Source organism: Chelonia mydas, chromosome 9 (genome assembly GCF_015237465.2).
Source record: "Chelonia mydas isolate rCheMyd1 chromosome 9, rCheMyd1.pri.v2, whole genome shotgun sequence".
In the NCBI taxonomy this organism is placed as follows: domain Eukaryota; kingdom Metazoa; phylum Chordata; order Testudines; family Cheloniidae; genus Chelonia; species Chelonia mydas.
The window spans coordinates 36,294,681-36,310,494 of record NC_057855.1 but is presented as its reverse complement, the minus strand read 5'-3'; the positions used below and the strand labels follow the sequence as shown (position 1 = coordinate 36,310,494).

Below are 15,814 nucleotides of genomic sequence, written 5' to 3'. Positions count from 1 at the left end.
CCTGGCTGACATGAAATATTTTAATAAATAAATTAAATAGACTATTTAAGTTAAACAATTTTAACAAAATCAAACCTGTTTTTAAAAAATTTAAATGTTTACCTAAATTCAAACTCATATGCTTGTTTTTTAAAAACATATGTTTGCTGTTGAAGAAAAAATTCCACAATACGTAATATTGTTTTAGTTCAATAAAACAATTTAAATGTCCGTCTGGTAATGTTCTCCTCCTAATTCAGCATGGCAAGAAAATCCTCCAAATAGTAATGATTAACTTGTTGAATTGGAGATAGTTCACCTCCCAATGACTTCATAAATATCTGCTTCAATTACCTTTGGTAAATGAAATAACCAAACAATCATTCATTTTCTCATACAGCTGTAAAACTAACCTGAAAAGTTTTCAAATTAAATAATTTTAAAAACGTACAGTGTGTACCTTCTAAAAATGAAACTTACATCTATCTGAGTTGTGAAGAATATGTATTAAGGTTATAACAACCAACAAGAATGCACTTTTATGTAGAAATCCATGATTAAATCGAGTCTTCCTGACTAGTGATTTAAATCAAATCCACCCTGCCTGATTCATTCTTGTAGCTCTTTGCTGAACCTACACGGTTTTTCAACTTTTTTTTAAAAACTGTTGACACCAGAACTGGACACAGCATTCCAGTAATGGTCTCACTAATGCCATATGCAGAGATAATACCACCTCCTGAATCCTTCTTGATATTATCCCTCTTATACATTCTAGGATCACATTCACCCTCTTAGCTACGCCATAGTACTGGAAGCTCATATTCAACTGGTTGTGTTCTATGACCCCTAAACCTTTTAGAGTCTCACTGCTTTTAGGATACAGTCCCCAATCTTACAAGTGTGACCTATATTCTTTGCTCCTAGATGTATGACCTTACATTTGGCAACATTAAAATGCATGCTCAAATAAGCCCACTGAATGATTCAGGTCCTGTAACTAACCTGTTCCCATCATTTACCATTCCACTAATTTGTGTCATCTGCAAATTTTACCAGCAATGATCTTATATTTTCTTCTAAATCATTGACAAAGATATTGAATAGCATTGGGCCAAGAACAGATCCCAGACAGACCCCATGAGAAACACCTCCACTGGATCACTATTCCCTGTTTACAATTACTTTTTGTGAGCTATCAGTTATTCATCCATTCAATGTGGGCTGCATTGATCTTCAAGAGGTTCCTCCCCAAAACAGAATGTTATGTGGGAATATATCAAATGCCTTACAAAAGTCTAAGCATACTATGTTTCCACCTTTATCAACCAAACTCTCAAAAACCGGTAAATTTGACAAGATGTTTTTTCTGTAAAAACATACTGATTAGCTTAATCATGCTACAATCCTGTAATTCTTTCTGACTGCATCCCAGATCAGCTTTTCCAAGGCTGGGATTTTGCCTGGGATTGATGTCGGTCTAACTAGCCTACAGTTTCCTGGATCCTAATTTACAACCCAATTTTTGCAAAAACATTAGCTTTTTCCAGTCCTCTTGACCTTCATGACTACCCCAAAATTTATTTTAAAAAATTAATGGTTGAGAAAAAATGATGCTGATGCAGAAGTTCAGTGGTTAGTTCAGCTCAGCCTGTAATTAAGATTTGTTAGTTGGCGTGCACTGTACCAGAGAAAACAGAACAGAACGTTAAGGGCCAAATCTTGCAGTCCTCAGTCAAAACTTGCACTGTCTTCAATGGTAGCTTTGATTGTACTGCAGCACTTGGCCCTATGTTTGTGTATATCCTACACTGTCATGGTTTAATACCATTTATGTAAAGCATCTAGGCAGCAGCTCTACATTTAAGTAGTGATTCTTTAGGCAGAAAGATTAAAGCAGAAGAGATTTTATGGGCAATACATTCAGGTTCTAAGAAGTGAAGCATCACAACTAACAGTAAGCATTTACCCCCCCGTGATCAACTCCTAAATATTTAAATACACTAGCAGGACCATGCGCAATAGCAACTTCTGATTCCAATAATACTACATAAATAAACAATATGCTCTTTCAGTTTTTAATTTCTCATTAAGAGTTTTAAGGCTAAACATTCAGAATTCAGCAAACATACACACACACTAGAAACTTTAAGTCAAATTCAGACCTAAAGAATTTGAGAGTGTTCCTTTAAAAAGTGCATATAAGTGTAATGTTGCCAAACTATGAGACATCATTACTAAAGATGTTCCCCATTATATGAGTTGGCACAATGCCCTTTAAAACAAAACATAAGACTAAAGAACTATTTTGACAAAAAATTAGTACATTTATACTGAAACTTAAAAACTCAGCAAATATTTCTGTTTCTGAGCTTATCTACAATTAGTGTTAAATTATTCTAATTCAAATGGGGTTTCACATAGCCTAAGCATAAACAAATTACAATTACTTTTCTTTAACATTAAGAATTTAACATAGAGTCCATTCTGTGGCTATGTTTGGCTGAACCTAGTAATCAACACTAATACATCATAACATGTACATTTATGTATAGTGTTACTTACATGACATTGTGTGGTAAATGCTGGGCCAGTACTGGCCACTGTCCCTTTTCAGCCATACTCGAATTGTTCTGCAGGATGTAGGAGAAAGGAGGAAGAAAAAGAAAAAAGTTGTAAGCTTGTGTATCAATCGTTACACCTATACTGGTGGGGTGTTTTTTTTGTTTTTTTTATAAAGACTCCAGTAACCCCTCTGCTTTTCTACTACCCCATTTTAATATGGTACAGGATCATGCCTTCAGAGAGTACTCTGAACAGCTTCCTCCACAGCAGTTGTAATGTTATCTGAGTAGGTATGGGAGGCTTTGAGGAAGACTATTTCAACCCTTCCATCTCTATATATTGTCAGTCAGAATCAAAAAGAAGAGATTTAAGCCTGATCCAGGAAGCATCAGGTCATCCTACTGTCAAACCAGACCATATTTTAGACATAATCATCATATTTATGTTTATACTACATAATTACATTCAAACTAACAGACAGTAGGTCAAAAAGATCAGTTGGGTGACCCAATCTGATTCTCTGCATTTTTCAGGGCTGCTCCCTTGTATAGAACAGTAGCAGTGATGGTGGCTCAATCCCTTCCTTTTGTAGTCCATTCCACTGCATATTCCCCTTCCTTTTCCATGCATAATCTTAGGATTACTTTATGTATGACCAATTTCCCTATTTTGTTGTTAGTTGTTCTTGGTCTCATGCACTAGCATGAGATCACGTACTGCTGAGGGGAGTTCCCTTGTACATAAAATGCAAATAAAAACTGTTGATCTGTTTAAATTAGCAACAAAAACAGAACAGAAATGGAGACAATATGCAGGTTTGCGCACATAAGGCCTGCTCCCATTGAATCCAATGGTGCAGGAGGATCAGGTCCTTAAAAGAAAGGAAAGGGCTGAAAAAGTGATCTTCAGAAAATTTAGTACCGTTGCTCCTGTGCCTGCCCTGAAGGTTTTTTGGGGGTGCGGGGGAAGAAGAGGAGGAAGAACAGCTAGAAGTAGAAAACCCATATTTTTATATGATATATATTTAAAGAAATTTTTAAAAATATTTAAAAAGGTTTCGGCAGAAGATTTAAAAATAAAAATTGAAAGATTCAAGTAGATTTTTTTTTCCTGTCTAATTTTAACTTCCACTTTTCCAAGGCTTTGCTAGCTAGTCTCCTCTTTTGTGGCTGAGAGTAATTTGGACCTCCATTTATACTGTTATCTTGACGGTAGTTACAGATTACAACCTGAGGGAATGAGGAAATCACATTTACAAGAGACTACCATGAAATATGATATTCAAATTTAAAAAAAGAGAGACATGCATTGTTTTCACAAATGTTGGATGTAGTTGGTTGATTGTTTTGGGTGGCAGGGGGAATGGCAATTTTATTGCTTTTTAGAAGAGTTATGTCCTGTCACAAGTTACAGCAAGCTTACATTTTTAACTCACCCACACAAGACTGTTAGACAACTAAATTAATTTTAACTACAATAAAAGAAAGAAAGAGGACAAACAGATATGGCATTTGGATTAGTGTATTTTCAAGGCTGGACTACAGTGTATTATATTAGAATTACAATCAAAAATTTTACATAAAAAAATGCTATTCAGTTTGCAGTTCATACTGGTATGAATGCCAAAGTTTTGAAATGGCAAAGTTAGAGTTGCCAATGCATCCCCTAACGCTGGCGACTTTGCATATGCATTATTAAAGTTATACCATATGTGACCACATACCCAATTTTCCCCAGGAAGGCTGGACATCGAGCTGCTGTTCAATTTTTACTTAACATGTCATCCCATGCACCACACTGCACTCAACATATCTGAGGGATTTGAGTGATCTGCCACAAATGTGTCTTATTTGGAGTAAGTGACATGGTTCCCCTACCACCATCCACAGACTGTGGCAAGATCCAGAAATTATGCTTTACAGAAGCAGGGGTTGTTTTCCCTCATTTAATAGAGCAGATGTGAACCATTCATAACATTGTTCCCAAAAAGTCCATGTGCTCCTTCCATTTGGGCACTGCTATTAAAAAAAAAAAAAAAAAAAAAAAATCTATAAGCACCATTATTTTTTCCATAGCTTTAAGAAAGTTCAGATCATTTACCTGCTGCTTTTTATGCAACTTCATCACACTCACCAAAAAGGTTTGAAAAATTTCCAAGTGCAGCTTTGAGCTGCACTAATTCAAGCCTCTTTCACTTTTGACCAAAGTAATTCAATTATCTTTGTTCTCAAATGACAGAAGAGTGAACTGCAGTAACCATAACAATTGAGAAAATTCATTACAGATTTTGCAAGCATATATAGCCTTTGTTTCCTCTTAGGTCTCTTGTATATTTCACTGTTCTTGAAGACAGTACCATGAAGACATAACATTGCCAGTGTGCTGCTAGTCAGATAATTTCTTGAGAACGTGGTGCATATAGTATCTGTTACAAAGATACAGTTCCTCTCATTGAAGGCCACATAGCTGGAGACAAGCTGCAAAGGTCAGCCAAACAAATCTCTTAGAAAGTTTCTTCTCATTTTGATTTAAAAGAAATCCAGATAAGAATTAAACCACCAATGACAGGTTTGCATTTTGCAATCATTCAAGACTGATGAGAATATTATTGCTCCAGTCCCTCTGTTAGTACCGTAAACGTATAATGTTATGAAGCATAGCAAAATCTGAAGAGACCCTTGTCAGCAATGACTAATTATACAGCCAATACTGATTTCTCCACTTCTCTTTTCTCTTAGCTGTCTGCATCTGCAATGCTTTTCCTCTTCCTGAACAGTCGAGTGAACTTCTTGGTAGGTAGGGTGACCAGATGTTGCATTTTTAAAGGGACAGTGCCATTCTGGGGGTCTTTTCCTTATATAGGCGCCTATTACCCCCCACCCCCTGTCCCATTTTTTCCACAGTTGCTATCTGGTCACCCTATTGGTAGGTGATGCCAATTCTAATACAAGTAGGGGCTAGAATGAAGTGCTCCTATAGCAAATAATGATCTTTCCACACACCGCTCTTATGTACACTATTCATTTCAGGAGTTCCACAACATTAGAGCCAAAAATCACTCATGAACCCCAGCTCTTTCATTATCAATCCATTCTCAATCCCATTTTATTCAACAAATGGTCCAGTGCTTAATATACAGAACTAGAACTCCAGGAAATTTGGTTCTTGCTTATCCTTCCATAGACTCTTCTGTGACTGTAGATAGCATCACTTAACTTCTCTGTACCTCAGATTCCCTTATGAAACAGAGGTAATATTTTAGATGGATGTTGTGAGGCTAACCTTAGAGATACATTAACGCGGATACAACAGAAGTGTAAAATATTCTGTTACATTGTTTATTTCAAGCAATCATTAAAGGATACTTTTCTGGGATGTAATATAAAGTGAAAAGTGGCTACACTAACGTAGTAGTCCCTCCAGGGTGACAAACTGATTTCTACAGATATTACAAATCATAGCTAGGCCCATATGTGAATTTCAGTTTGTACTCATTGTGTGGTATATAGCATGCATGAAATGTTAATTTAAAATGAAGTATTTTTCAGAAGCTGTTACAAACCATATTTATTGTGTCCTCAAGATTTGAGCAATTGGAGTTTCTCACTTGGTGTTTCATTGGTTAAACATTTTGTCACTTGAGATAACTTTCTGAAGACATTAAGACCAAGGAAAAGTTCTGGAATTCTGCAGAACTCCATCAACTCATGCAGTGCAGCTAAACTCCAACTTATTTTCTAGACTCCTCTTTGAATAATTAGGCTACTTTTTTGGGGGGAAATGCAAGGGCCAGGAGTCTGGAAAAAACAACAACAACTGAAAGTAAGCCTGCATTTGTGCCATTAGCAAGTCTGAGTGTGCAAATATTGGTACAGCACAAACACCATCCTCTGCTTTAAAAGTAGCAGCACTTAATGACTTTTGCTTCAAATAATTCTGATAGGCTAACAAAAATTTCAAGGCAGGCACAATTTGCTGTCAGACTGAACAACGTAAATCTCCAGCAAACTGAACGGAACACTACCATTGACATGTTTCCAGAACAGAGTATTAAAAAAAAATCTAATTCAACCAGCATCCTTGAGCCTGAACAGCAGAGTTTGCAGCCTAAACTTGAAATGAAAAGATGCAATAAACTATTTGTCAAGAAATGTTAATTACTGGTCAGTATCAGCACGTCTGAACTGAACTAAAGTTCACATTAGTTATTAAAATGTGATTTTCATATTTGAGTTAAAGTAGCCTTGAGAAGATTGAATAAATATTGGGATCGAATTGTGCTAGGTGCTCTGTAAACATGAATTGGTAGAACTTACATAGCTTCCATCACTACTCTATTTGAGCGCCTCAGTGTATGTATTCATTTATCCTCTACATCCCATGAGATAGAAACATATTATCCCCATTTTACAGATGGGGAACTGAGGCACCGAGAGATTAAGTGACTTGCCCAAGCTCACACAGGAAGGCCGAGACAAGGCAAAGAACTGAACTCTGATCTCCCAAGTCACAGGACAGCATCCAACAAGTGGGCCAATCTTTATTTCTTCTGTACATAGATGCAGTCCCCATTTCAAAACCTTACAATCAATATTGCTTCTTTCAAAGTTAATCTTAGAAGACAGAAGTCTTCAGCCACCATGCACTACTTTCAGAAGTTATGGATACATTATATATGCAACCTTAATTTACAGCTGCATTTATACAAGCTACAGAAGCAACACTTCTTCCACTGTCTAAACTATTGCCCCAGGGCCAAATCCTGGTCCCAAACAAGCCACTGAAAGGTATGCCAATGAATTCTAATGGTCCCTGAATTGGCCCCTTGATTTACATACGAACTATAAAAGAAATTCAAGATTACTTTGCAAATTAGTTTAGTTCAAATGCATTTCATGTAAATACAAAAGCTCAGACAAATGCCTACAGAAACAAGAACTAGCAACAAATTGTTGAGTATTCTCCAATTCCCTTGGAAACTTTCATATTACAAATAGTTTTCTTTGCTCGAGATTTATCAGTCTTGTGATAGAAGTCACAGGTGCTTGGATAAACACACAAACATGATCTAACTGCAGTGTTAGTTTCAGGATTGGATTCTGCTCTCATTTGCAGCAACACAAGTTCAGAGTTACATTATGACCTACTTGTCAGAGACTAACCAATTTATTTGAGCATAAGCTTTCGTGAGCTACAGCTCACTTCATCGGATGCTCACGAAAGCTTATGCTCAAATAAATTGGTTAGTCTCTAAGGTGCCACAAGTACTCCTTTTCTTTTTGCGAATACAGACTAACACGGCTGTTACTCTGAAAACTATGACCTACAACAACATTACCAAGAGTAGCATTCAACCTCCTGCATCTACTGAAAAACTGATTTGAAACTGATAATCATTGAACAAATATCCCCACAGGAATAGAATATTAGGGAACTGTTCTCTTTCTGCACCCAAGTTCCACCTGCATAGCAGTAACTCAAAGGTTGTGCTATAGTGCCATAAGGATGTGATTAACCCACATTAGTGAGATCTGCATTGAGGGTCTTTTGGCTATCTCCACAACCATTTACAATGTTGACAAGTGATGCCCTGTAAGTTCCCAACCAGGGCTTAAAAAATAAAAGCCACACAAAGTTTAATAAATAAAATTATTTAGGAAGTGCAAGCTGAACCCATAAGTTTAAGGAGGTGGATCTGCGATGTTAAAAAAGAGATACATAGTGAGTCTATATACTGACTCACTCATCACAGCTGCTATTGAAAAGCCTGTGGCAAATTTTCGGAAGAGAATTACCAAATAAATACTGTAGCTGAAACAAAAGTTTAGCACTGAGAATATAGCTAGCATCGTGTTCAAGAAACCATCACTATTGGGAAGTTGGAACTTGCATAAAAATCGAAGTGCATTTAATAATTTCAGCCATAAGCCAAGCCAAAGTTTCATCCCAAGCAGCTTTCTTCAGGCTGTTGCATTTAGAGCATTACTTGAAAAGCTAGTTTAACAAGGCTACTGCCTCCATGAACACCCTCCATAACACAAAGAAAATACATAACCACTGTGCAACAAGATAATATTGAAACATATTATAACCTTTGAATATCTAAGTTACATTAGTTCACTCTCTTTAAAAACCTACAGAATTTCAATATTTCAGCTACTCTAGAGTTACTAGCTTATGCCTTTCCTCTGCATTGTGAAAGGCTGGAGAGTCAGCATGATAAGCATTCAGAGCATGGGAGAGTGATGACTCCTGAGTTCTGGTTCTGTCACTGACTCACTGTGACTTTGAGCAAGTTCCATAACAAGAGTATTTTTGGTTTTGGGAGGGATGTTTCCTGTTAGTGGTGTTGTACACGATAGAATCATAGAATATCAGGGTTGGAAGGGACCTCAGGAGCTCATCTAGTCCAGCCCCCTGCTCAAAGCAGGACCAATCCCCAACTAAATCATCCCAGCCAGGGCTTTGTCAAGCCTGACCTTAAAAACTTCTAAGGAAAGAGATTCCACCACCTCCCTAGGTACGCATTCCAGTGCTCCACCACCCTCCTAGTGAAAATGTTTTTCCTAATAACCAACCTAAACCTCCCCCACTGCAACTTGAGACCATTACTCCTTATTCTGTCATCTGCTACCACTGAGAACAGTCTAGATCCATCCTCTTTGGAACCCCCTTTCAGGTAATGGAAAGCAGCTATCAAATCCCCCCTCATTCTTCTCTTCCGCAGACTAAACAATCCCAGTTCCCTCAGTCTCTCTTCATAAGTCATGTGTTCCAGTCCCCTAATCATTTTTGTTGCCCTCCGCTGGACTCTTTGCAATTTTTCCACATCCTTCTTGTAGCGTGGGGCCCAAAACTGGACACAGTACTCCAGATGAGGCCTCACCAATGTCAAATAGAGGGCAACGATCACGTCCCTCCATCTGCTGGCAATGCCCCCACAGATACATCCCAAAATGCCATTGGCCTTATTGGCAACAAGGGCACACTGTTGACTCATATCCAGCTTCTCGTCCACTGTAACCCCTAGGTCCTTGTCTGCAGAACAGCTGCCTAGCGATTCGGTCCCTAGTCTGTAGCAGTGCATGGGATTCTTCCGTCCTAAGTGCAGGACTCTGCACTTGTCCTTGTTGAACCTCATCAGATTTCTTTTGGCCCAATCCTCCAATTTGTCTAGGGCCCTCTGTATCCTATCCCTACCCTCCAGGGTATCTACCTCTCCTCCCAGTTTAGTGTCATCTGCAAACTTGCTGAGGGTGCAATCCACACCATCCTCCAAATCATTTATGAAGATATTGAACAAAACCGGCCCGAAGACCAACCCTTGGGGCACTCCACTTGATACCGGCTGCCAACTAGACATGGAGCCATTGATCACTACCCGTTGAACCCGACAATCTAGCCAGCTTTCTATCCACCTTATAGTCCATTCATCCAGCCCATACTTCTTTAACTTGCTGGCAAGAATACCGTGGGAGACCGTGTCAAAAGCTTTGCTAAAGTCAAGGAACAACATGTTCACTGCTTTCCCCTCATCCACAGAGCCATTTATCTCGTCATAGAAGACAATTAGATTAGTCAGGCATGACTTGCCCTTGGTGAATCCTTGCTGACTGTTCTGATCACTTTCCTCTCCTCTAAGTGCTTCAGAATTGATTCCTTGAGGACCTGCTCCATGATTTTTCCAGGGACTGAGGTGAGGCTGACTGGCCTGTAGTTCCCGGGATCCTCCTTCTTCCCTTTTTTAAAAGATGGGCACTACATTAGCCATAAGTGCCAGTATTCTCATTTGGGCGTTTTCATTTCAAGACAAGACAAAAAACCCCAAACAATTAGTGAAATCCTAATAGGAGCAATGATGGAACAATGATCAAATGCTCACTCTTCTAGGATCCCTATCTCCCTCTTCGCAGAACATTTTCAATAGCAAAATTCCACCACCCACAGAAGGTCTGTTGTTGCATATTATGCATGAACTAAGGCAGGAAAGTCACACATTAGTCCAACAAACTTCAAACTTGACTGAAAGCACTGCACTGCCTTTAAAAAAATAACCTACAACATTCCTGAAGGAATGTTTGAATGCTAATAAAGCCCTACCTAGTACAGTGATAGTTAAACATGCTTAGCACAACAGAGGAGAGTACTAGTTCATAGCCAACTTGATGTCAATGTTACCTGTATCAAGTTTTACTATCCACTACACCACAATCTACCCCAGAGGCATGCTGCTTAAACTGGGAGGGACAGAGGGATAGAATGCTCCCATTGTTATCCCTGTTCTTTGCTGCCAGCAGATGTGAGATGCTACTGTATGGAACAGCCACCTATGCTGTACAACTCCTTTGTCCCAAAGTTCAAGCACTGTTCTGAAGTAAAAGCAGATGAGCACGAAGTTTGAAGTCAAACAAACAGTTTGATACCATATTAAGCTGTGGCTCAGAGATACATGACAATCTTATATTCCCCCTACTCTCAAGAGACTAAGCACTCTCTTACATATAATCTAATGCAACAAATGGTGAAACCTGAGAATCCAAGAACCAAAACAATAATTCCCTGGACTAATGAAACAGATTATAGGACTGCTAATAGACTCTCAGTCTTGAGCTACAGTTCCTTACCGCTTTTGGTGTGCCACTTTTTAAAAGACATTTTGGACTTTAAAAAAGCTGGAATGTTTTGGTATGAATTGGGGATACAGTATCTATCTGAGCAAGCTTTAGATTATTATAGGGAGAGCAAGCAGCAACCCCATTATTAACCCTAACACCATGACAAAAAGTAGTTGCAACCTTTTTGTGCGAAGTTCCACCACCACCACTGTTTGCAACAGCCCTTTGATAGCTCTGGGGCTAGAGATAGAGTGCCATAAAATGCTGTTCAGGGTTGGCAGGGATAACGTGTTGAAAAATCACTGTCCCCCTTACGTCCTTTGCATGGAAGCATATTGAAATAAATGACCACCACACTAATGCTGGCTCCACACTGCCACCTAAGCAGCATTAGAAGAGACATGTGCCAGAGCAGCTGTAGTGAGCAGTGGGGGAGGAAGTTGAGTTGGTCAGGCTTCACACAGATCCAGAATATTTCCCCCACAGGTATTTAATGGGACACAAGATTTCCCCATCTCCATGGAACAGGGCTAAGGAAACTGGCCCAGGCTTGCTCTGATCACAGACCCAGCACATAGTGCTGGAGTCGGCTACGTGTCCGTGGTAAAAACTGAAGTCCATGTGGGGGCTCACCTCAGGCAGCTCCCGTCCCTGCCGTTGCTGACACAGGCGCAGCCAGGCGCCTCTGCAGGCACACTGCCTCCGTCCCTGCTCCCCAAGCGCTGACTCCGTGGCTCCCAGCCCATTGGCTGGGAACCCTAGCCAATGGGAGCTGCGGGGGTGGTGTCTGCAGACAGAGGCAGCGTGCCTTTAGAGCTGCCTGGCAGCATGGGACTCCCAGTCCCTGTTGCTGGGGAGGCACGGCCAGGCAGCTCTGCACACTGCCTCTGTCCCTGAGCACTAACTCTACAGCTTCCAGTCCATTGGCCAGGAACCTCGACAGATGGGAGTTGCGGGGGGGGGGGCGGCAGCAGAGCCGCCTGGCCAAGCCTCCACATAGGAGCTGGAGGTGGGACATGCTACTGCTTCCGATAAGCACTGCATGGAGCCATATACCCCTCCCCACTCCCCGCATCCCACCCCTTGCATGAGCCCTGATCCCCATTCTGCCCTTCGAACCCCTTGATCCCAGTCCGGAGCACCCTCCTACACCCCAAACTCCTCATTCCGCTGCCCCACCCCAGAGCTCCTAAATCCACATTTAGCTGCCTATGGGTGGTATTTTTAAAACCACGCAAGTAACTTAGAAGCACATGTCCCACTGATCGGCTCCTAAATCCAGCAATGCCAATCCTAAGTGTTCAAAAATCAGAGTCAGATCCCCCAAATCATGATTTTGAAATAAAAGTTTTGGATACTTTGCATTTGCTTTCTGATTTGAGCCTTCAAGGTTCACATTTTTGAACTTTTCTCCATGATCATGAGGGCTGGGCTAAAGACTAAATGTGCCCAAGACTAGAACGTTACTCTGAAATCTAGAGCTTCTAATCTACTTTATCAAATGGAAGTGGGTTTCCCAACCACCTCACAAAAGGCAATTCTGTCTCTGCTCTGCATATGTTAATCCAAACAATAAACAAAGACTACTTGTTTACAAAACTCCCTTATGCAGTCTTTAACTTCTTCCTCACAACAAAATACATGTTAGAATCCGAGTTCTTTCCAGAATTTAAAGAAGTTCTTGATAGGCTAAGCAGAAAAAAAAACATTCACGTTATCCCTCCTCAGAACAGAAAGTAAATATGGATTAGCATTTTCTGTCTTCTCCCTTGAGAAATGCTGGTCACTCCTTTACTAGTGTTATGTTACTAAACCCATTTAGTGTTTACTACTGTTAAGTTACTAAACCCATTCCTAACACCTGTACATAGTACAAATACACAGTTTGTAGAACCTCCCTTAGGAAATCACTATAAACAAGTATGCTTGCAAACATATATCATGCAGAGTTATTTGTTGTTTTAAACTGAGTCAATGTTTATAACAAATAATGGTCCTTATCTGTAACTGTTTTTTCCCCAATTGACAGCTGCTGCTTTGATGTGAGGATATTTTCCAGTCTCATAATTACCCCTGCCCTTATCCAGTCTAGACTATAACTTTCCTCTAGAGCAGAAAACAATGAAATGTTTTGAACTGGATAAAAAAAAAGAAGCTCCCATTTCTTCTGCTTCATTCCCAACTGCTGGAAAGTTCTCCAGCTACCACCACTTCACAACAGCATCTTGCAGGCAACCTTGATGGCTGCACCTCCCTTCCAGCCCAACAATCCCCAGTGGCTCTGTTCTTCTCTTTAACTAAATAGGTATTTTTCACAACAGAAGGCAACAGAAGACACCGATTTTTCCAAGTTTTGCTGCTTTCCCCTCCCAATAATCATAGAAGCAATGTGATCTAGTGATTAAAAGAAAGCCTGATCTAATCCTAGCTCTGCATTAATTCAGGGAAGCCATCTAACCTTTCCACATGTCTCCATTTACCCATCTGTAAAAGAGGTAACAATATCTGCCTGCCTACCTCAGAAGAGAATTGGGAAGCTTAATTTATGTTCACAAAGTGCATCAAGATCCTCAAAACAGGTTGTCTGAAGTATTTGTTGGTTCTAGTATTCAGAAGTGCCTCTCATTCCTAACCAACCCCAAATGGCAGTATGCTAGCCAACTCTTGCTCAGTTTCACAATTCACCACTCCCAGTGTAACAAGTGATTCATTTTCCCTAATCAGTGTTGCAATTCACTGTTTCTTTATGGCTAATGGCAACAGTCTCTATTTTGTGCCTTCTGGCAAAATTCATGCTTTAAAGAGAGTGCCTTTTCACACTGTGCCCCTCAATCCCACATCTCTCACATCCAGCTGGACTCCCACAACACTGCGCCTCTCTCCAACCCCAGGCCCAAATTTAAAATAACGAGAGCCAAATTCTACTCCTGTTTACAGAAGCTACTCTCAGTGCCAGAAGAAAAGGAGTCCTAGTGGCACCTTAGAGTCTAACAAATTTATTTGAGCATAAGCTTTCGTGAGCTACAGCTCACTTCATCGGATGCATGCAGTGCTAGAGAAGTCTGAGCAGAGTTACTCTGATTTCTAGCGATCACTAGCGTACCGGCGAACAGCATCGGACTCTTTAGCGGGTGTTTAAAGAAGAGGCCTGCACACCTTCCTCAGGACGGACAAAGGCGCTTCTCGGGACCGAGGTGTCTAACGGATTTTTCCAGCCACCTGCATCGGATTCCTAAAGCAACACTAAAGCTGCAGCCCAGGGCTCACTGACGAGCACGGACGCCTTACTCCGCCCGCAGCCCGCTGCTTTCCCGCGCCCGAAAAGCGCTCCCTGAGCCGCTAGCTCTCGGCGCCCTCGTAAGCGAAGCCTCAGCCCCGGCACTTCACTCCTCTGGAGGGGAGGGGTCCCGCTGGGACTAACACGCTTTTCCTACCGATCCCTCTCCGCCCCGGCCCTGCCTGGGGAAGGCAGGCGGCGCCTCAGTGCCAGCTCTGACCCACAGCCCTGGCACCCCGGAACGGCACGAGGGCAGCCCAGCCAACCCCCCGCCCCCGCGCCCCGGCTACTCCCGGGCGCGGCGCTGCCAGAGCCGGGAGGGGCCGGAGCGCGGCCAGCGGGGAGCCCCCCACGAGCTGCTCCTCCAGGGGGCACCGCGAGGGGGCGGGCTGCTCGGGGTAGCCGGGGGGCGGGGCAGCCCCCCCGAGGGCTGAGACGCAGCGACCTGCAGCCTCCGCCGCCTGCCAGCCCTGGGCAGCGAGCCGAGCGGGCTTCCCCGGAGAGAGCCGGAGCCCTCGAACCGGGGGGCTGAGGGGTCCCCTCCCGGGGTGGGGTGGGGCGGCCCGGCGCCCACCTGTCCTCGCTGGCTGTGATGAGCCCGTCCTCCTTGGGGATGAGGAGAGCGGCGCTCACCGCGTCCTGGTGCCCCTCGACCTTACTGAGCAGGACGGGCCGGCTGCTCTGCGGCCTGGCATGGATCTCGGCCGCCATCTCGGTGCGGAGTCTCCGCCAGGGGCGGCCCCTCCGCTGAGTGACAGACAGAGGTAAAGGCTCTGCTGGGCGGAGGAGGGTGGGGGGGGGTAATACGCGATGGGTGCCCGTAATATCAGGTGTAGCGGCGCCACCGGAAGGACTGGGCGCTGGAGGATCCCGTAATATCACGAGTAGTGACGCTCCCGGAAGGAGTGGAGCGCCCCTAGTATCGGACTAGCAACGCAGAGCGGAAGGCCCAATGCCAGTCAGAGGCTCCCGTATACTCTGAAGTAGAGGAGCCTCTGAAAGGTCCTGACGCCGAGGATGGGCTGCGTATTCTCCAGAGAAGCAGGGCCTCTAAAAGACCCAGGGCAGCACGCAGCGTGATGGAGCTTTCCTACAAATAGCTCTGCACCTGCGCTGGGCAGATTAGGGGTCGTATTTCATAGAAAAGCTGGGAATTTTCTTTTGGGGGTTGTGTGTGTATAAGGGTGAAGTCACCTCCTGGGTAATCCAGGAACCTGAGATGCCAGTGGTGCTGGCACAGGGCCCTGAGCACCAGCCTCCCACAGGCCCCTAATGGCAGCAGAGGACGATGGACCATGAGCACAGTTGCCAACCCTCCAGGAGTGTCCTGGAGTCTCCAGGAATTCCAGATTAATCTTTAAATAAAGATAATGTCATG

At 42.4% G+C, this 15,814-nt stretch overlaps 1 protein-coding gene across 1 annotated transcript in view; it reads right to left on the bottom strand.

The window, feature by feature from the left end:
* WDFY1 (WD repeat and FYVE domain containing 1) overlaps positions 1-15,506 on the bottom strand; it is a 44,018-nt gene extending 28,512 nt beyond the window's left edge. The window contains exons 1-2 of the mRNA XM_007058181.4: positions 15,011-15,506; positions 2,545-2,612 (exon numbers count right to left, since the gene is read on the bottom strand). Coding sequence (XP_007058243.1) covers positions 2,545-2,612; positions 15,011-15,147 — 205 coding nt within the window. The 5' untranslated portion in view covers positions 15,148-15,506. The remainder of the gene's footprint in view (positions 1-2,544; positions 2,613-15,010) is intronic.
* Positions 15,507-15,814: the final 308 nt, after the last annotated feature.